At 38.7% G+C, this 21,848-nt stretch overlaps 4 protein-coding genes and 1 long non-coding RNA gene across 7 annotated transcripts; 2 read left to right on the forward strand and 3 right to left on the reverse strand.

Moving 5' to 3' along the window:
* Nucleotides 1–6,854: 6,854 nt before the first annotated feature.
* LOC137582860 (uncharacterized) lies at nucleotides 6,855–7,906 on the reverse strand. The gene is made up of 4 exons (XR_011033333.1): nucleotides 7,799–7,906; nucleotides 7,679–7,724; nucleotides 7,079–7,617; nucleotides 6,855–7,015 (listed from the first exon to the last, which is right to left on the reverse strand). It is a non-coding gene; the product is annotated as an uncharacterized lncRNA (long non-coding RNA).
* Nucleotides 7,907–10,350: 2,444 nt separating this feature from the next.
* LOC137581682 (leucine-rich melanocyte differentiation-associated protein) lies at nucleotides 10,351–11,775 on the forward strand. Of its 2 annotated transcripts, none has more exons than XM_068295915.1 (2): nucleotides 10,351–10,521; nucleotides 10,588–11,775. In XM_068295915.1, the coding sequence occupies exons 1-2, from the start codon at nucleotides 10,475–10,477 to the stop codon at nucleotides 11,423–11,425; spliced, it is 885 nt and encodes a 294-aa protein (XP_068152016.1). In that variant the 5' UTR covers nucleotides 10,351–10,474; the 3' UTR covers nucleotides 11,426–11,775. The 2 variants fall into 2 exon arrangements, with proteins under 2 accessions (XP_068152016.1, XP_068152015.1); XM_068295914.1 differs by having other exon boundaries at nucleotides 10,355–10,521; nucleotides 10,576–11,775.
* Nucleotides 11,718–13,422, reverse strand: EMC2A (ER membrane protein complex subunit 2A). The gene is made up of 4 exons (XM_068295916.1): nucleotides 13,280–13,422; nucleotides 12,748–13,156; nucleotides 12,536–12,692; nucleotides 11,718–12,471 (listed from the first exon to the last, which is right to left on the reverse strand). Exons 1-4 carry the CDS (start codon nucleotides 13,311–13,313, stop codon nucleotides 12,190–12,192), a joined length of 882 nt encoding a protein of 293 aa, XP_068152017.1. The 5' UTR covers nucleotides 13,314–13,422; the 3' UTR covers nucleotides 11,718–12,189.
* An 87-nt stretch (nucleotides 13,423–13,509) lies between these two features.
* LOC137581685 (xylulose kinase) lies at nucleotides 13,510–16,166 on the forward strand. Its single transcript, XM_068295919.1, has 6 exons — nucleotides 13,510–13,659; nucleotides 14,125–14,246; nucleotides 14,303–15,130; nucleotides 15,185–15,406; nucleotides 15,465–15,654; nucleotides 15,720–16,166. The coding sequence occupies exons 1-6, from the start codon at nucleotides 13,600–13,602 to the stop codon at nucleotides 15,960–15,962; spliced, it is 1,665 nt and encodes a 554-aa protein (XP_068152020.1). The 5' UTR covers nucleotides 13,510–13,599; the 3' UTR covers nucleotides 15,963–16,166.
* On the reverse strand, nucleotides 16,095–19,198 carry Sf3a1 (splicing factor 3a subunit 1). 2 transcript variants are annotated; one of them, XM_068295917.1, is made up of 8 exons: nucleotides 19,050–19,198; nucleotides 18,866–18,989; nucleotides 18,597–18,761; nucleotides 18,373–18,544; nucleotides 16,797–18,316; nucleotides 16,577–16,734; nucleotides 16,349–16,519; nucleotides 16,095–16,283 (listed from the first exon to the last, which is right to left on the reverse strand). In XM_068295917.1, the coding sequence occupies exons 2-8, from the start codon at nucleotides 18,975–18,977 to the stop codon at nucleotides 16,182–16,184; spliced, it is 2,400 nt and encodes a 799-aa protein (XP_068152018.1). In that variant the 5' UTR covers nucleotides 18,978–18,989; nucleotides 19,050–19,198; the 3' UTR covers nucleotides 16,095–16,181. The 2 variants fall into 2 exon arrangements, with proteins under 2 accessions (XP_068152018.1, XP_068152019.1); XM_068295918.1 differs by having other exon boundaries at nucleotides 19,053–19,142.
* Nucleotides 19,199–21,848: the final 2,650 nt, after the last annotated feature.

Raw genomic sequence — 21,848 nt, forward strand, 5'->3', positions numbered from 1 at the left:
TAGAAGCATTTTGCCGAAACGTCATTTGGGATTGTTCTTGTAGGAAAATCCACTGCGTATTTGATTTGGGGCAGGAGGGATTTGCAATTCATGATGTATGTGTGTATCTACACACAGATACATACATACATACATACATAAATGCCAAGCCAATTATCGAAACAGAATAGTAAGGTAAAAGCAACATATTTCCACACATAGAAACATATACACTTATGTATGTATGTATGTATGTATGTATTTGTATCTGATAGATACGACCAAGGGCAAGATCAACAACAACTACAACTTCAACTAACTGTGCTTGGAGAACGTCGACCAAGTGCAAAGATGAACTATCTCATAAATTCAATTAATCATTTCTCGAGTGAAAATTCCAAACAAACAGAATTCAACAGAGCGTTAACATTACAACAAATACGCAGTTACGAAAACAAAGATACAACTCTGCGCTGCGCTGCTCTGCTCAAGTGAATGTTGAATGCAATCCGTGAGTTACGAAAACGAAACGCAAAAAGGCAAAACCATAACAAAGCATAAGCATTAGATGGAATGAGATGGGGATACAAACATACATACAAGAGTATATGCTGAGAAACCAAACTAACACACACATACACTGGAAAATAGGTCAACCAGCTGAGAGGGCATTAGCTACTGCCAGCTCGCTCTTACATTAAAGAGAATCATTTTTACATTACGGTACGAGGGTGTGAGGCACACAGAGAGCATTAGAGAGAGAGAGAACATAAGTCACACAATTAGAACGGGAAGCTCTGTTAACTGTTAACAGCAGCCTCAAAATTTGAGTTCTCTCAAATTGGAATTGGAATTGGAATTTTTATCACAAAAATACAAACAAAAAGGGAAAGAAAATTTTACCGTGCAGCGCCAGCAGCAGCAGCAGCAGCTGTTGCACTTGATAACACTGGGCTTATTTTTTATACCCTGTAATCAAAAAAATGGGACTAAGAAGTAGAACACATACATACATATGTATGCAGCCTTTAGGAGTAGGGAAAATCCCGAACAAGGACATTTTGAACTAGGTTACGAGGAAAGCTTTCCAACATCATTCGAATGCTCGCCACGTATCCTGATTGCAACGAATATATAAATCACAGCCTAAATGCAGATAATATGTATTTATATTTATCATTTTACGAAATTTTAGAGAAATATTAGACACGGGATTATATTAAACTGAATGTTTGAGATAAGACTTTTACGCTCAGTAATTGTAAATTAATTGAAAGGAGTGTAACATAAAGGATCCTACTTGGTATAGGGTAACTGGCAGTCAATGCTTCTGGCATATTTGCATAAAAGATCTCTTGGTATTTGTTCGGTTTTTGTAAATTTTTATTGGAATTTTATGAAAATCAAACCGGATTTTCAGATTTCTTTTGTAAAACTGTAATGAGGCAACGAATTCTGTTTCATCGCCGCTGCTGCTGGGGCTTTTATCCATCTCTTTTGGGTAAAAAAAATTAAGTACGCAAAGTATTTGGAAGGGCGCCGCCGCTTTTATTTTTATTATTTCGTCTCGTTTTTATTGTTCGTTTTTGTATGCATTTTCACTATGTATGTATGTATATACCACCTTTTGGGCATGTCTGTCCGTATAATGTAGTGTATTTGATTCGATTACCTTCGAAACCGGATTTTGAAAATATGTGTGTCATTGCGTTTCATTCAATTAGGTTTTTTTGGCATACCCTTTAGCCATCGTTCGATTCAAGGGTATATTAAATAAGACAGCTTTTATGCGTATACAAGACAAAAGGACTTTTAGCTCGGATTGTTCTAATCAATGTAGTTTAGAAAGCGATATAAACCATATCCATAACTTTCCTAAACTTCATTCAAACTACAGGGTATTAAGAAGTCACAGTCACAATCGAATCGATGGCATTTCTCTTTCTTTTGCGTTGCCTTTTTATGCATAGATCTAGGTCCAACAATGAATGGGCTTTGTTAAGAAAAAAGCACCATGACAACAACAGCGCAATAAAGGCAAGTCGAACGAGTTAAGAGGCAGTGAAAGTGTAAGTGCAAGTTACCCCCAAAATCAGACAATTGGTCAAGAGAATTTTTAGGGCAATAGCAAACAACACCTGCACACAGAAACTTGTATTAATTGAGACTTAATTGTTTAACGAACTAAACCAAGCTTTGGAATGTTCCTTGAAAGAATATTTCAACCCGCTAATCAAACATCAAAGAATGTTAGTAGTAAGTAGTGGTAACTAGGATTTATAATTTCTATATTTAAAATCATATTCTCTCTTACTTTATGTATAACTAGCTCTAAATTTGAATGGATTGTACATTTGGGGATAGTTTTTTTTCTAGTACAAGCAAATCTAATCCAATATACAGGACCTGCAATTCGCATGTTGCAAAGTTTTAGAAACCTTTTGAGATTTTCTTCTGAATCCAAAATCGATCTCTTCTCGAGAGGTACATGGTCTCTTCTTACACAAGACTGTCCACAAGATATTCTGACAAATATCACCTAATAGATATAGATTCCAATTCAGAGACTGTACCACATTGTCTAACTTTCACACTGAAAATGCAGCCTAAACCAAAAAAGCCAAATCAAGAAAATGGAAAAGAAAACACTTCTTTCACCTGGTGCATACACATACATATGTACATATGTTTGTTAATTAATCACCTGAATCATTTAGGCTCATCGAGGCAATAAACAGTATCTACTCACTCTACACTTACACAAATTACACTTAAAACCAAAACATTTCAAATGCCACAAAAAAATATATGTACCTTTGTTTCTCTAAGTTGGATTTAGTGGCTATTATTAGGAAGTCAGCCTATTTTATGAAGTTAATTTGCTCCCATATATTATCTAGTATATTACAAACATTTTCTTAATTCATCCCTAAGAGAATTTTTGCAAAACATACGGAGGGAGAGGGAGAGAGACTATGAAACTGCTTAATAATTATAATTGCTGGCCTCCTCCCAGTTGTCCAAGGCGCATGTCATGTTGGCAAATTTGTTACCATGGTCGTGGACATGGACATGGATGTGGATGTGGATGTGGATATGGTTGTTGATGCGAACATGCCACCGAGACTGTGTTGAGATGTCCATCAAAAGTTGTCAGTTGCCAAACACAAACGCAAATCTCTGATGGAAGCCAACATATGGCGGGCAACTGCCCTCGGTTGAATGTTTTACATTCTATGTTTTTTTTTGTTTTTTGTTCCTTTTTGGGGTTTGGCTATGATTTGACTCCATTTCCATATCCATGACATTCGAAGTTGCGTGCTAGAATCATTAGATTGTTTACCTGTTCTTTTGTTTGCTCTTTGCCAAAGTGGTAACGGTCATGGAGATGGTGGTGGTTGGTGATGAAGTTGATGTAGAATTTATAATGAAAATCAAGTTACCAGCCAACCAGGGTCGTCTGATTGATGTGCACATGTCAACACAGAACTGGACGTACTGAGTTTCTTAGGAGGCCAGCAGGAAATATAAATTGTAGACAAAGATGAGTGCAGATACAAGATAGATGTTGGCATTACAAGACTCACAATCAGTTGCAGCAGATACAAATTTATGTCATGTGCAGTTTGGACATGTGAATGACAAAAATAAAATGAAAAAGAAAACAAAAAAACGAAAAAAAAAAAGGCATGTCCAGAGTTTTGACAACCTGTTTTCGCTGCAACTCCCCAAACTGATACATGGAGCTCCTCATAGCTCCACGACTCTCATGAGGTCAAGCAGCAGACAACGAGCACCTGACAGCTAAAGAAGAAAAAAAAAAAAAAAAAAACTTTCCTTGAGTGGATGGGAAAACTTCTCTGCTTTTGAGTTGGCTTTTTGGCATGGCAAACTAATTTCACCGATCGTTGGTTGGATCGACAATTCAATTGCTGATCCCAAATCGATGTTGTATTAGGGGCGGCACCAACCAGATAGAGTTGCCTATGGAGATGGCGAGATGGTGGTGATGGTGGTGATGGCTGTGCGTGCTGTTGACATTGGGTCATAAATTTTCGTGGAAAACAGACAGGCATTTTCATTGTTTCTCTGTTGTTGTTGCTGTGCTGCTGCTCAGATGTTAGATGATTGTATAGACAATACAAATATGGGCACTAAGCAAATAGCAAATAGACAAATACGAATACGAACGCGATACGAAGTAAGAATGGACATGGAAATGAAAATGGGAATGGGAATAGAGAGAACTGGCTCCAGCTGTCAGAATCAAGCTATATACATACATATATGTATGTATGTATGTTATTTGTTGGTTTCTTTGTTTGTTTGTCTTCATTGGCAACCGAACTTTGAACAATTGTAATCATGTAAACAGGCATAAAGCTGAAACCCAGTTTTCTTTTTTGATTCTGCCTCATAATAGAACTTAGGCCACCCTTTTCTAGCAAAAATTAGTTATTTTCAACGCCACGACATTGTTTGGCCATGACAACTTTCAATAAATGGCCCAAATGGGTCACACAGTAACTTCAAATGGAGCACAGCAAATATGTTGACCCACTTTTGCCCAATTTTGGGTAAAACGTGATGACATACTTACATACATTCATATACATATACAGAACATCTCCATCAAATCGTTTGAGTGAGCTTTGAAATTTAGTTTTCTTTTGATTGCAATCATTATAAAATTCATAGCACATTTATGTGCTGTCAGTTTGTCCATTTTGCCTTTACTTTCGCTCTCCTTTCATTTTGTTCTCGTTTCATTATTATTTTGGGCCACCTACATCAAGGACAAAAAGGCAATCCAAGGGCGCCTTACTTGACCTAGTTTTCGTTGTTCGTTCATGTCAGGGCTGCTGGGACAAAGCAGCGACAAGAAACATATATTTTCGAACTGGGGCAGCATAAGCTCTGCAACAAGCTTTTATGTTTAAAGCAAAAGCTTTTCATTGTTAGGGTTAGTCATGCTGCAATTTAGAGAGAGAGAGAGAGAGTGAGTCAACTTGACAAAAGGTAATATTTAGTGGTTTTTTAACTTTTTTATTCTATCAAAAGATAAACAAAAGTTAATTTTCAATACTAGACCTAAGCTAATGTATTTTAATCCTTTTTCCCCATAGTGCACTATACCTATGGGTCTATAGGTACATATTAATTTTTCATTGCGTGAATTTTGGGATGCATTTCATGCCGAAAAGATGCCACATAATGCATTGCTGCATCTCATCTTTGGAATTGACTAAGCTTTGCCTAATTTAAAAAGACATAATTATCTTTAGAGTTGGTTTGAAATGAACACAATAAATAAACCTGAACCTGAACCAGAACCTAAACTAAATATCAGATGCTAAATTGTCAAATGAGGAGAGCATGTATTAGAAACTTCGTATATGAAAATTCTTTTGGTAGATGCTCTCCTCATTTACCACTTTACTATCTTAACGATACTCATGGACCATAAATGAATTTTCAATTTTCATTTAAGGCAATTGACAACAAAACTGATTAATCAACTATTCAATTATATATGATTAATCGATGGTGCGCCATTATTTATCTCGATAAATCAATTAAAAATTAAAATAATCGTTTTTTTTTCTATTTGCTACTAACCTTCGGTGGTATCGGAAATCACCCAAGATCATCTTAATCTTTTGGCATTTGACGGTTGCCACTCGCAGTCGCAACTGCCCCCAGTCAGGCTAAATGGGACGCTTCTCCAGAGTGTGGATAAGGCCAAGTACCTAGGTTTTACCCTTGACAGGCGTTTAACCTGGAAAGCTTACATAAAGGTCAAGAGAACTTAGCTAAACTTTAAATTGTCCAAGATCAGGGGTCAGCATCAGCATCAGATCAGCACCTGCAACAATTTGCTGCTCTACAAGGCCATTCTGAAGCCTGTATGGACTTATAGCATACAACTTTTTGGCACAGCATCTAACTCAAACTTTGAAATTCTGCAGCGGTTCCAGTACAAGCTTCTAGGCATCATCCTTAACATCCCGTCAGTTAAGTGCGAGATCCGAATGGATCTGGTATGGCATTCAGTTGCTCTCAAGGCTAGAAAGCCATGTTAATGCAGTGGTCCTTAAACTGCTGGACAACAGCATGCAGATTAGACGTCTGAAAAGAAGTCACCCATTTGACCTGACATTTATCACGGATTCGTTATTTTCGTATTCTAAATACTATCTATTATAAAGTTGAATCCAAAACCATTTATTTAATTGTAGACGTCGTAATATAGACGTAATATAGTTTGTTCACTGAGCTCTCTAGCCCGAAGCCCCCCCTTCATATAGGACCTGACCTGAAGACAGCTCTCAACATTAGTTGCTAAGGTTGTTTAGATGCTCAACCAGGGCTACAACTGACGCACCTGTCAATACATTGGAACTAACTAGTAGGCTTTGACTTATTAGTCAGGTGTCAGTCTGCAAACGCTGCACCGCAGTGTTGTAAACTATACAATGCACTGACACCTGACAATTCTCAAAGCACCATAGTAGGCTTTGATTCATTCTCCGACATACATATATGTATTTTTAGTGTTTCACATTTTTAATTCTAGTGTGATGTTAAAGTTAAGTTAAATGTATTATATGTAATACTACTTTATTACTTTTTAGATATTAGATGTTAGATATATTTATGAGCTTTGGTTTTTATTGCCTAATTAAGATCAAGAATGACAAGAATGGAATCCAATGGAACCTTCTTTGACAAATTTTTCCAGTGCATTATCTAGTCCTTGTCGTAGATGCAGATCTTAAGACGAAATAATAATTAAGGCGAGAAAAAGGACCGAATCAACAAATATTAGAATATAGATTCTTTCTTTAGAAATTGTAGTGTACGCAAACGAAATATATACAAGAAGTGCAACCGCCAATACTAGAATTGACATACTCCACGGAACTTCCGGTTCGTTAGTTTTATTGTTAATTTGTCTGTGGCAAGATGGAACATTTGTAATTAACTTTAATTTAGAGGATCCTCTATCCATGCACATCACTCGATCTAGTTGTCCCTGCAAGAAAATTTCAAAATGTATTTTATGTTTCTATGAAGCTAATATATTATTGATACATACATTCGCAATTCGCTCGTATATGAGCTCAATAAGTGTGTCATTATTGCATTCGCATTTCAGTGAGTTCCCATCCGATTTAATATGTTCCGCAATCTTACTTAGCAACGAACGAATGGATGTCAAATTGTTATAACTAACATCAAGATCGTTTAGTGTAGTCATCGTATTATTCGGCTTAACGGGCAATTCAGATAATTGATTGTGAGAAATGTTCAATCGATCAATACGGAGAATGACTTCATCGGGTATCTTTGTAATGTTGTTGTAGGACAAATCCAGATCAGTTAGATTGCTGAACATTGAAGAGATCAGAACTGCTGGAATTTCCGTAAGATTATTGCGGGAAATATCTAGACTGTTCATATTGATCTGTTTCAAACAATCCCAATCGAAATTGTCGCCAGTTCCAGAGCACTGTGCATGCAATCCGCCATTGGAGTTCAAGGATTTATAACAACCGCAGTCCTTCCAAACAGCACTTCGTGATACTAGGGAGTTAACTGCAGTTAGCCACAGCAAAAATTGGTGCCAACGTAAACCTATTTTTTTTTACCACAAATTAATAATGTATGTGTTATAAGTGCAATGTATGTTACTCACTCACTGATTCAATTTTCCAGTTGACTAAATGGAATATAGTTTTTAGCTTGTTTTAATTAAAAATAAAATGGGAACACTTTCAGAAAAACAGGAAAGAAAAATTTAAATAAAAATACTTACTGAAGGGAGTCCTTCGATCGAAAAGTAACATAGCCGAACCATAGTCGTTTTGTTTTCTGGGTAATAGGGTTCTGTTAAGTATAACAACTAATATCTTTAAGGTTTCGTGCACAAACTGCAACTAAAAAGTATAGAAAAGGTATCAGTGATGTGTTATCAATGCGAGATAAACGTTGCGAAAATTGATAAGTAATATACTTATATTTTTAGTAATATTATTAAAAAATATCAAAGAAGTTAAATTCGGCTATGCCGAAGTTTATATACCCTTGCAGTCCTTGACAATAATAATTTCACATGTTCAAAATTTGTTTTCTGCAACTCAATTCATTAATATACAAACAAAACAATTTTACTCTTCATACTATGTACAATTTGTTCTTCTTCTTCCCTCATTCCCTAAGCAAAGCAACGCACGCATACACATACAGTTTATGTAGCGTTGCGTCTGTGTGTGTATGCATGTGCTCTGTTGATTTGATGATGACGTAGTAGGCAGCAAGCAGAGCTGCCGGCAGCGATTGAACCGATTTATATAGACTGTAACTTGTGTTCTATTTATCCGATCAGGGTCAAATTTTGGGATCTGAGATTTTATATCAAATTCTATTATATTGGTAAATTTCATGGGGATACTCCAATTTTTGCAAAAATTTTTGTTCCAGAGTTATATGATATAGTAGTCCGATCCCAAAGATTTTCATACTTTATCTCACCCGGGTAAAAAAAAGCTCCCAAAAAAAATTTCATCCCGATAGCTCTTAAGATGGCTGAGTAAAACGCGTACGCACCGACGGACAGACGGACAGACGGCAGACGGACAGACGGACAGACGGACATGGCTATATCGACTTAGCTTCTCATGCTGATCAAGAATATATATACTTTATGGGGTCGGAAACTTCTCCTTCTGTGCGTTACAAACATCTGACCAATTTTATAATACCCTCTGCAAGGGTATAAAAATAGGGCTAGCCAGCTGACCACCAATGTATGTGTTGCTTATAACACTTATGCAATGTATGTCACTCACTCCCTGATTCATTTTTCCAGTTGACTAAATGGAATATAGTTTTTAGCTTGTTTTAATTAAAAATAAAATGGGAACACTTTCAGAAAAACGCAGGAAAGGTTACACAGGTTAACTAATTCGGGTACGCTGATTTTGACTGCATACTTCGTTTTTGTCTATCACGTCCAGATATTATGAAATCTAGAGATCCGGGGTTTGAAAATAGGCACCCAAAAGTATACTATAGAAAGTTTAAAAAAATTTGCAACTTTTTTAACAGATTTTAGAATATCCTGTGTAAGCAAATTAGTTCTTGTTTGCACATAAACCTAATAAACAATTTGCTAGACGCAGCATGACGCAGCAGACGCACAATTCTTTAAAATTTATAAACAGACAATTCTTGGAATTCCTATAGCATACTTTTAGGTTCAAATTTTTCTCATTATATAACCATATCTAGAGTGTAAGATATTATCCATTATAACAAAGAAATAACTCTTTGATATTTTATAAATTTCATTTAAATCAAGTCTAATATATTAATGGGATAAAATAATAATGTTTTTAGTACAATATTATGCTTGTATCATGGAATAACATATTGCAAATGAGGCGATTTTGAATAATTTAACTAATTTTTTTCGAAATCCTGACGTAATGGAGAAAAACTTAGCACAGAGCCGTGATCAGCACCCCCCCCAATTACTATAGAAGACCTATTGAAGATAAAACACTTTTTCATGACCTCAAAAATGTCGGCCTGTTTCATTATTACTTGGTTACCACAATTACAACTACATATTTATAGGTTTTCCCCTCTTAATTCCTTTGGTCCATATAATTGTAAGACCGTTATAATAAAATATGGCGAATTTAGAGGCTAAGTTCGTTACAGTCTCTTTGCCACAATTTTACTTGTCCACTAACTAAATGATACTTAAAAACGTATTTATCTCGGGGCAAACTTGATAAATTTGATAGGTATATATAATCCAAGTCAACTTGGTTGCAACACAGCTATATTATTCCTTTTTATTGCCTACTTTTAGGCTGCTTCAAAAAAAAAAAAAACTTAGGCCTGTTGACCTAAGCTAAAAGCTAATTGAGTCCGCCCCGTTTGAATAAAATGCAAACAAGAAACACAATCGTAAGTACTCAGACCTAAGTATTTTAAAACCTCGAAAAGATTTATATATATATATATATGAGATGAGATTGGTCAAAAATATAACAATAGTTACGAATACTCTTTTCCGATTCTTTCTTCTTAATACTAAGCGGAAGTATTAGCACTTTAGAAAGTGTTTTAATAAACTTTAATTAGAGACTAAGAAATTTAGCTAGAGTATACATTCTTCATTATGATCCTGTGCTTGGGTTTTGAGTGCGATGCAAAGATTGAGATGGCAAATGTTTACAACTGTACAATCTACAGACACATATAGGAAGAACCTATATATACATATGTATGTATGTATGTACGTGTGTATGTGGGTAGCTGTGTTTGCATTATCAGAGTGAGTGTAAGAGACTGGGATTATCAGTGAACTCCGTGTCTTTCTGTTCAGTCTCACATCTAGCACTGGACCAGACTGAGCATTCGGTTCGCAAGTAAACAAAGTACTCTAAATTCGAAATTATTATCTGAATATGTTATAGTTATGTCGGAGGCATCGACATCGGGCTCTGGTTCTCATTCCGAAGACAGGTAGGTCATTGCTCTTAGGGGGAACACTTTTGTCTCATCATCTCGTAATCACAGTAATACGAACAGCTCTTTGAACGCCGTCCTAAAGTCCTGCGCCAAAATTCAATCACTGGAGAGCCTTGGACCGCCCATAGACTACGACTACAACGACGTGTATTTGGCCAGCGAGGCCAAGATGATTTCACCGAATCCGTACTCCTTCAGTGGGAACATATCGAACAGTAGCTATGCCAGCGATGATCCCTCGATCAGTATACTCGAGGATCATGGACGCATATCGTTGGCCTATGAGAATCTGAACAGTATTCCGCGTCGTCTGGCTGACAAGTTTGCAGGACAGACCAAATGTCTGGATCTCAGTCACAACGACTTTCGCAATTTGCAATTTCTATCATTTTTCGAAGACCTTCACACTTTGATCCTGGATCGCAATGTCAATTTGGATCTAAACACTTTGCCCTATTTGCCTAGCCTCAATATTCTGTGGATAAATAACTGCGATATATCGAACATTACCGACTGGATACATCGGATAGAGCGACAATGTCCCTTCTTGGAGCAGTTGGCATGCATGGGCAATCCAGGCATTCGCAATGTGTTTGGTAAGGAGAGCGGAGCCAGTTATGCCGCCCGCGATTATATACTCCAAGTGCTGCCCAATCTCAAGTACTTGAATAGCGAATGTGTCGGCAGAGACATTGGAAGTGGTTCACAGAGCCGTAATACCGTGTCTTCATCCCAAGGGCAAATTATCGACTCCGCAAGCAACTCGGAAAAGCTTCCCACGGGCTGCAAATCTCTGACACCCACTCTAGGTTTCCGTCAACTCTTCCGATTCAAGCAGCATAAAAAGACTCATAACAGCATCGGCAAGAGCTACGGCAACTGCTCCTCCACCAATTGATTCGCTTAAGAGTTGGACTGTTATTTTTAGACGCAATCGCCGTATTATCAGCGCTGCTGCCGATGCCCCAATGCTCGGTCAGCCCACTGCAGTCACTGATTGCACCTAAAAACCTACATATGTATGTAACTGTTATTAATACATAAACATATTCAGATTCCATACATACATATATAAACACATATATATACATTATTTAAAGGCAATGTACAAAATGATTACGCACTGCACTCTAAAGTGGACAATTCATGGAATTACAATTACATTTCTTGTTTAATTCTGAAGCCATTCATTACGTTTAACAATATTTTACTCGATTTTAATAAACTTTTTCTAATCATTACAAATAATTTCATTTACATAAACACTTGTATACAATATAATTACTTTGGTTAGCCCAAAAGCCTTTGGTCCCATCGCACCCAGTTTGCAGAGCAAAAGCCCAAGAGTGAAAGAAAAGTAACCTGATTTAGTTATGGATTTTGCTAGATTTATTACAAGAACTTTCTCCGTCATATTTCCTAATGTGTTTGTGTGTTTCTCTAGCAAAAAACAACTAATGAGCCGATGGCCAACACCAAAATTTGAAAACTGTAATAAACACTGAGACCTACTCAGTGCAATGATTTATCGTCGATGCGGTGTTTTGTTATTAATGTGTGTTTACGTGTTCTTAGTTGATTCTATGCATATTTGGAATTTGTTTACATTCTGTCAGATATTGCACCTGGGCTGACATGACATCTATTCGAATGATCTGGGGGTCAATTTGACTTAATATCCAGGCTTCCGAAGGCATTGTCCAGTGTTGCAATTAGTTTATCATTGTGCTCAATTGGCGAAAGTTTGACAGTATGGGCCGAAACCTGTTGTAGGGCCCATTGGGCCAGCTTTTGCGATTCTTTGCGTTTGGAGCTAACTGCCCTGGAGTTGGCCAAGAAACTACAGCTCAAATAGAGTCCGTATAGAGCACGCAAATTTTGCGGATTTAGTTTGAGAGCCTGCGAATAGTATGTGCGAGCTGTTTCAATATTCTCCACTCCACCCTTAAAAAAGAGATTAATTTATATAATATTATTGGCCTCTTCGACGTTAATTAAATATTTATACCATGGTATAACGAATATCGGCAAGTCGTTGATGAATCAAATGGCTATGCGGATTGTGCAACAATACTTCTTCCATGCAAAATGCAGCCTTTCCGTACTCAGCCTCGGCCAAGTACATAGTGCACAGCTCGTGCCAAGCCTCCTGATCGGACATAAACCTGCAAGTGTACATTAAAGTTAGAACAAGTCTTTTAATACAAGATGAGAAATTACTTCTTCAGGTATTCATTCAGTTCCTTAATGGCCTCCAGACGATTGCCACACGCTTTTAGTATGGCTATTTTCCTTTTACGTGGTGCTGCATTGGTCTCGTCTTTGGCAATTATGGCATTTAAAACTTCCTCGGCTTCCTCATACTGCTCCAGGGCCTCGTAGCGCATAGCTTTGAACTTCATCACACGCAGACTGCCGGGAAACTCAATACTCAGCTGTTTGGTGCACTGGGCGGCAATGTCGAATCGAGCCGTGTCCAGGGCCGCTATGATTACCTGCTCCAAAATTAAATGCCTCTCATTGCCAGTCTTGTGCAGTTTGTCCTCCAAGACAGCAACCCACAGCTGGACAACATCCTCGCTGTGTCGCCCGTTCTCCTCACGCCATTTTCTGAACTGGTCTCTCACATCTACATAATTGGGGGCAGAGTCGAAAAAGATGGAAAACAGAAAATGTTTACTTAAACTTGAGTCAACTCCTTTCACAATTACTAATTAGGATACAGTTAGACTTCTAATGGCTGATAAATTACCTGACCAACTCATATCTTCGTAGTTTAATGACATGTCTTCTAAATTAATTTTATTCCTATTTAATTAAAATTACAATTCCTAGGGATGGCCAGATGCAAAGAACTATCCTTTCTATTACTCGATATTTAAAAGCTCAAATACCGGGAGCATAAATAGTGGGGGAATTCAATTCATAGGGATGGGCAGAGTCAATGAAACATCGCTCAAATACCGGGGGGCAAAATAGTGGTTGTTTTTGTTTGTAAATTATTATTTAAATAATTTACGTGGAAGTGCCACTAATTGAAAACCTCAGCTCGAAGTGACAGGAACAGGCACAATGAGCCCGCAGGAAAAGGAGAAACGCACTTATCTCGGATTCGATCTCAGCACTCAGAAGGTAGGATTAGGATTTGTTGGTGAGGGCGTTGGTGGTCTAAATAGTTTCCGATTAGAGATTAGGAGGAGGCGGATGTGAAAGTGTTATTGGAAAAGGTCATCAGCCTACATAAAAAACAACAATTCTAATCAGTTGACCAGCTAAAACTACAGAGGTGCCCCCAGACTGACTTGGTCGTCTGCTTTTCGTTGCTTATCACCAAATTGATGGCAATTAACTGATGTCGATGTCGAATCCAATGGCTTGGAATTCAGTTATTGCCGCATTTTAGTATTGGCCCCCTTTGTTTAATCTAATCATAAACTACGTATTTATTGTGCTAGTCGGACGTGACGCAAGCATTGACACTGACTTGCCCTTTAATGTCCGCTGGTGGTGGTGAAGGTGTCGTTGTTTGATCGTTACTTTTAAGGTGTGTCCGCCCACGCGAAACTTAGCTATGTCATCGTCACACGCTCTTTCCAGCTGAAAGCCATCCTGCTGAACTCAAGCCTGGAGGTTGTCACATCGGCCGAGGTTAAATTTGACAGCGATTTGCCAGAATTTCGTACCACCGGAGGAGCTAATCCTGGTCCCAACAAATATGAGTAAGTTCTGTGAAACAAAAGTTTTCATAATTAAAATGTTAATCTCTGTGCCACAGATTCTTTGTGCAGCCTGTAATGTGGGTGAAGGCCATGGACATTGTCCTGGATCGTTTAGTAATGCAGGAAGCCGATTTGTCCACCGTGGCAGCAATAAGTGGCTCAGGGCAACAACATGGCTCCCTTTATTGGTCCAAGCACGGCATTACATCATTGGAGAATCTTGATCCTGAGAAGTTTCTTCACATGCAAATCGATGACTCGGCTTTCGTCGTTAATCGAACACCAATTTGGATGGATGCATCGACAGGTAAACAATGCTTTGAAATGGAAACTGCCATTGGTGGACATACGGAAATGGTTCAACTGACTGGCTCAAAATGCTATGCTCGCTTCACGGGACCACAAATACGCAAGATATATCAACAACGTACGCACGCCTACGAAGATGCCCAACGAATCTCTCTTGTCAGCAGCTTTCTGGCCTCAATTTTTTTGGGCAAGGTGGCCGCCATTGACTTTAGCGACGGATCCGGCATGAATCTGTTGGATATCCGTCAGAAAACTTGGTCTAAAGCTTGCCTTAACGCTTGTGCCCCCGATTTGGATGATCGTTTGGGCGAACCGGTGAGCAGCCTTGCCGTCCTCGGCGATGTATCCGATTATTTTGTACAGCGTTTTTCCTTTCCCACCACATGCAAAGTGGTGGCCTGCACTGGGGACAATCCATCGGCCCTTGCCGGAATGCTGGTGGACAAAAACTGGCTTAGCATCTCGCTCGGCACCAGTGATACCTTAATGATGAGTCTCGAAGATCCGCCCAATTTGGAAGAGGGTCATGTTTTATGCCATCCAACAGAGATAAACGAATACATGGGGCTACTCTGGTAAGTGTTCCTCCCAAACTTATATATATTGATAAATCAATAGGTATGATTTAGTTTCAGAAACGGCTCCCTTGTCCGGGAGGCTATGAACAAAACGGAAGCCAATGGCAACTGGGAGAAATTCAACGAATTACTTGATTCAACGCCACGTGGAAATTTCGGCAATACGGCCGTGCACTTTAACGAAATGGAGATTATACCCAAAGCTAAGGGTATTTTGCGTTGGAATAAGGACATTGTTCCCACCTCTCCAGATGCTGCCAAGGGCGTGATCAAGTAAGTAGGGAGTTCCCTTTTTAATCCGGGCAATTTTCTCATATTTCTTGGTCTACAGATTTAGTTCACCACAAATTGAGATTCGTGCCCTAATCGAGGGGCAAATGCTTCATCATCGTTCCATTGCTGAAGATATGGGCTTCCATTTTGGCAGCGAAACAAAAATCCTGGCCACAGGAGGTGCTTCCGTTAATAAATCGATATTGCAAACAATTGCCGATGTTTTCAATGCCCCCGTCCATATACAGGTGAATATCTTCGGCTTCTGATCCAGCTAACTTACTGACTAATTGGTTTTTCCTTATTTGTTTAGACCGATAGTGAGGCTGCCCTTTTGGGAGCTGCTTACCGAGCCAGTTATGCTCTGTACCTGAATGAACGTGACCCCTCGACAGAGATTGTCGCCTATCGCGACTATATATTAAGTTTGACACCCAATCATCTGCAGCTGGTCTGCGAACCGAACAAGGACAGCGAAGCGATTTATGAGCCGCTTTTACAAAGATACCGTGACATGGCCCGCATCCTGGAAACGGAAAGTCAAAAGAACCACTGACAACCAACCCAACATTCCTAGCTACGACGACCCTAACATTCCCTACAACATTCCAATCAATCCTGATTCCGACCACGAATTTTTTTATATTCCCTTTGATAATACTTTAAGACCTAAGTGCAATTAACTAGATTCTACTGTGATTGACCCATTTATTACAAATTTATGCGAAACGATTCGTCAGTAAACTGTCTACACAACTAATGTTCCAGTAAGAAATTATTTCTTGCGTCCTCCGCGCTCCTTGACCTGCAAATGCACTGTGGTCCCACTCAGGAGATTGTAGAATGCCATCGTGTTGCTATCTTTGAAGAACATGCCCTGCAGAAAGAAGATACGAGTATTAATAGAAGATCTCTATGTAAGTTAATGTTGCTGGGCATTACCTCATAGAAAATTTTCTGTTTAGCCGGCGGCATGCCAGTTTCATCCTGCAACTTCGCCTTGAGCTGAGCAATGGGATCGGTGAGAGCTAAAGTAATAGCAACCATCTGTCCGTTTAGTTTCCATTCGGATTTGTCGGTATTTGGCACTTGCACTTGGATAGTCACAGGACTCTGTAAAGAGGAATGGATTGAAATATTGTTTCATTCGAAAGAATATGGGAGACGCACCTTGTGCAAAGATATAAACTCAGCTTCTGGCACCAAATTGTCTTCGCTTCTGATCTTTTTGGTCGGAGGCTCTTCCTCTATGGGTCTTAGATCTACTGGTGGAGCCGGTGAAATTTGTGGAGGCTGCATGTTCATGTATCCACCACCATAGGGAGCTTCTGCAAGGGGAATATAATAGGTATTCCTAACACATTCAAATGAATAAGAGCGCTGTACTTACGCATCATGGGAGGGCGCATTTGCATCATCATAACTGGATTGCCCTGCGGCTGCTGCTGTGGCGGATGATGATGATGTCCTGGATGCTGATGAGGCGGATGTTGGTGCTGATGTTGATGTTGTGGAAGCGGTGGATGTTGATGGTGATGGTGCGATTGCTGGTGGTGTAAATGATGACCACCGACGCCGCCTTGATGATGTTGACTCTGAGCATGGATATGTTGTGACTTTGAGGAGGAAGGTGGCTGCGGCGGCGCCGAAAGCGTGGCCTTGTTTCCCACTGGCTTGGGACCGATTTTTTCCTTCTCCTCATCGGGCAAAAGACCCTTGACTTTGTGGATTTGATGGATTTGGTCTTCGAGAGTGATATTAGCGCGTGCCGCTCGAGTGGCTGCCTCTACACTGGATGTATGACCATCCCAGGTGACACGATCATCCTTTTTGGTCTCTTCCTCACCGAGTTTCTTGCCAATGACTGTCTCTTCGTCTCCCACACCGAAAATATCCGTACGTCGCTCGGCCAACTGCTTCAGACTGGCCTCGATTGCTGTGCCAGCGGCGAATACATTATCCTGGTTGATCTTTTCAACAGTGTGCTTGTCACGTTGTTCCACCCAACGTGGATCCAAAAGGCCAATACGCATATGCTCCGAAACCTTGGAGGCAGGGATCTTTTCGCCAGTAATGGGCGATATGAGATATTCGTCCTTGGTAATTGGCTGTGGAGCCTTGGGTTGGGTGGCCTTTGGATCGTATTTCTTGACCACAACCTTGTCGTGTGTTGGCGGAAGCATGGGTACCACGCTTGGCTGTATCTTGCTTGTTGTTCCCGGTGATTCCTCATCGCTTGAGGCCTCGTCCATATCTTGGACTTGAGTATTATCGCGTTTAGAACTAACCGGCTGACTATAGGAAGTGACATTCTTCATTTGAATGCCAACGCGATTCTCCATTTGAGATAACTTTAAGCCTGTATCCAAATGGGCAGCAGCCAAAATGGTGTCCTCTTCGTCATCCGACTCAATTTGCATTTCAATATCGCCGCCCTCCTCTTCGAGCAAACGCTCTTCCATAAGGACACGGGCTCCGACTTCATCGGGATTGGTCGGCGGCGGAAAGTTACCCGACTCAAAGGGCTGATAGTCCACAGTCTCCACAACCACAAAGTCATGCCAGTCGATCTGGGCATAAGCAACACGTTCGCGCTCTATCTTCTCCTCTTCGCGTCTACGTTGAGCCTCTTGATGGCGCTGCCAATTGGCCCGATACTTTACCTGATCCAGCACCTGGTTCATGCTACTGCGACCTGGAGCGCTCTCTGTGCGCAATTTGCCCAACAGATCTTTGGGTGGAATCAGTACCTTAGTATACTGCTCCAATAACTTTGTAAAGTACTGAAAAAGCGAATGCTGCGGACGAAGAAAATCAAATTGAAAATTTCGCTGCTCCCTACTCATTAGATTAGTAAGAAATTGGCGACCATTTCGAGCCACAAACTGGGCAGTCAGCTTAACAATGTCCCTACAAAGAAGATCATTTTAGATAAGTCTTGTTAAATAAACACCATTCTGTCTTACAGATCTAAAGCTGAAATCGATGGTGGATCGGCAATAAATTCAAACTCTGGCGGGGGTTCTTTGGGCACGAATTGCTGTTCCACGACTTGTTTTAACAGCTCCTGCTGGCGCTGCTGTGCCGCACTGGTCACGGCTAGCTGCTTTAGACCCGTAAGTGCAGTAATCCCAGCATCTGGATGAGAAGATATTATAGAACTATACCCACTATTAATGTCGGTACTTGCCATTTCCCTCGCGAAACTCATTGACCTTATGCCTGTAGTAGGCATGGTAGGGATCGCCGCCATTCAAGAAATTGAACTTTGGATTTCCCAACTCGTTTTGCCGGATGCGGGCCTCGAATTCCGGTCCATTGCGTGCCACGAAACTGGCAGTCTTATCCACGATATCTAATTTGAGTTACAATCAACATACTGAGTATTTGGAAAACGCTTAAAGTGAAATGGTTATTATGTGTCAAATGTGTGTTTGCTTTTTCTTTGGAAAAGGATGCTTCTAACTTCCGGCGGGGGATATATAATGCCAATAATTGGCCCCGACATGGACTTGGCTTGGTCATTTCCAAACTGCTCGTTGGCAGCATCTGCGTCAAGGGCGGTGGGCATCGTGTTCACTAGCTGCCGGCAAAGGTTTTAATTGCAAATTTCTGGATTCAAAACAACTCGATTTTCGATTACCACTGAGATCCGCGTTTCCAAGGTACCCGTCGACTGTATTTCTTCCAAATTTTATTTAAAAAAGATTAGTTACGAAAATGGCAACCACCCGCGCGAAGAAAAAAACAACAAAACACTTTCAGTGTTGCCATTTTAGCTTGTTTCAAGCCAGCACTTAGAAAGGTGGTTAAAATGCTTGTAGTTTGAAATTTAGCTTATCTCAAATTTCCTTAAGCTTATTTAGGCCTCAAAGGCAATTTATCGCAATAATTCGCTATTAACACATTGAAATATTACGGTGATATTGGACATATGAAAAATGCCTTTACTTATATATAAACAGAATTTTCACGAATTGTAGACTAATATTAATTAATTTATTTATTGCTGCTTTTGTAAAGCAACACTCAATTCTGTTCCAAAGTCGGTTAAAACCGAAACTGCGTTGTCTTTATACATATATTGCTGAGCACTTAACCATTATCATCAAAATTCATCCGCCAAGTGTTCTCATAGTTAGCTTATTCTAGCTGGCATCACTGGTTTCATCGTGCATCGAAAATTCGCCCTGCCAAATTGAGAATTCGCCCTGCTAGCTCGAAACGGCGAAACAGCGGTGGCACTATCGCCGATGGTCAATGTCAGGATGAACGAAAATATCGGTTGATTTTACTATATAACGATGTAGTAGATTTTATTTCTAATTCACACGCAAAAAACAATAATTGTTTTAACTTGATTAATTTAAACAAAAAAAAAAAAAAAAAAAAAATGAATGGATCTCCTTATTCATGCAGCAAAGTAAATTTGTGTAATTAAAAAAGAATTGATATTGAAAAGTACGCCAAATCGCACTTCCAGATATAAAATTTGATGTAATAAAAGTTGGCTCATAATTAACATAGATTTTTTAAAATCTGGGTATATTGGGCTGGAAAATAGACTCCTAAAAGTATACTTTAAAAAGCTAATTACTTTTTTTTACATTTTTAACCCATTTAAGAATATCCTATTTAAAAAATATAACTCTTGTTTTCAAACATTTCCTTTAACCAACTGGTTTGCTGTACGAGATTGCAATATTCTATAATATTGAATAACAAAAAACTCATCGAATCTCTACAGCATACTTTTTGGTGAAAATTCTGTTCATTTCGGAACCATATCCAAAGAGTCAGATAATATGCATTCTGGCAAAGAAGTAGCTTTTTCATATACTGCAAATTGCTTTTAAATTATACTTTATACATATATTAAAAGGCTAAATTAATCATGTATTATGTTGTTATATTATACAATGAAATATTGCATTTGCGGTCACTTTGAATAATTTCAACACATTTTTCTGGAAAACCTGATGTGATGGACATAAACTAAGTAGCGATCGGTACTCTCCAATTACAATACTATGAATGGTAATCGATTGTTAAAAAGTAACAAAAGTGGTCAAGTTTTCGTTTCAAATTATAACTGCAGCACTGTGTCAGAGCTTAAGCCTAGAAAGTCCCAGAAATAGATAAACACTTCGAATAATATTTAAGTGCAATGCTATGCAGTGCATTTCTGAGTACGCTTGCAATTGAACAGCCTAAAAGTATGCAAACCGGTGATATTAAAAATTTATTAAGGCAAGGCACAGTAGTCCAGATCTCGAAAATTTTAACACAAACTACAATTTTAACGCTAGCTTATTGAAATTTCACAGGCAATTCTGTAAGGCTAGAAAATAATTTCGATTTTTTTATTTCGACAATTTGACCATTTATTTCTTGTAATTCGTAGAAAAATGAAAAATTTGACGAAATTGCATACTTTTAGGCATTTTTTTTATTATTGTTCGATAAGTCATCTTCTTTTACCATTACAATTCCGATACATTAAATGGATAATAGACGATCCAAAATGAAAAAACTTTACCTAAAACTATTTAGTATAGTCTGAAAAGTCTTAAATTTCGACAGAAATTCAACAAATTCGAGCCGAAACTCGAGCATTTTGGCATGTTTTTAATCTATTTTTCTTGAATAAAGTGGATTTTCACAAAATTGTGCAAAACAGTGGAAAAAAAAATTATTACCCTCGCATAATATACATATTGACAAATAGTACTGCGCAATTTTTTACTTCCCAAAAACGCAAATAAACAAAGCTGCAATACACGAAGCAACCATTGCGATACACCAATAAAAACTAGATACCTTCAGGATCATTTTCCATTTTGATTCACTTAAGTATTTAAAGAAAGTTCCTAGATATAGTAATTGAAAGTGTGCTCTTTTATGAACCGTACGTAAACCAATTCCAAGTCAGCTACTTTAAGAACCTGGTAAACGTCCAGGATTATGACAATACTCTATTAGAAAAAAACCTCGCCATCTGGACCAGTGTGTAAGGTAAGGTTCAAAAATATGTTTTTTTGCAATTTTTCTTCTATTTATTTTTTATATCTTTAGCATATGAAGAATGTTGTGTGAAAATTTAAAGTAATCGCAATCGAACAGACAAAGATAAAGCGCTTTAACTGATTGGCCTTCAGTTTTAGATCGTTTCCAAATTTTTCACAAAAATTCTACACGTAAATAAGAAGGTCGTGATGAAGCGTTTTTAAAATTAAAATTTACTGAAAAATTTGTCAAAAAACAAAAAAAAATTTTACTTTAAAACCAAAAACAAAAAAAAACCAGAGGGCCGGGGCTAACTTTGACCGCGTCAAAGTTTGTATACCCTTGCAACTTTTTTACCTATTACCTTACCTATTAGCCATCAATGTGGAAGAACGTTTTATATAAAAAGGCTTATGTTTGCGAAAGAATGGCCTAC

Source organism: Drosophila tropicalis, unplaced genomic scaffold (genome assembly GCF_018151085.1).
Source record: "Drosophila tropicalis isolate 14030-0801.00 unplaced genomic scaffold, ASM1815108v1 contig_859, whole genome shotgun sequence".
Lineage (NCBI taxonomy): Eukaryota > Metazoa > Arthropoda > Insecta > Diptera > Drosophilidae > Drosophila > Drosophila tropicalis.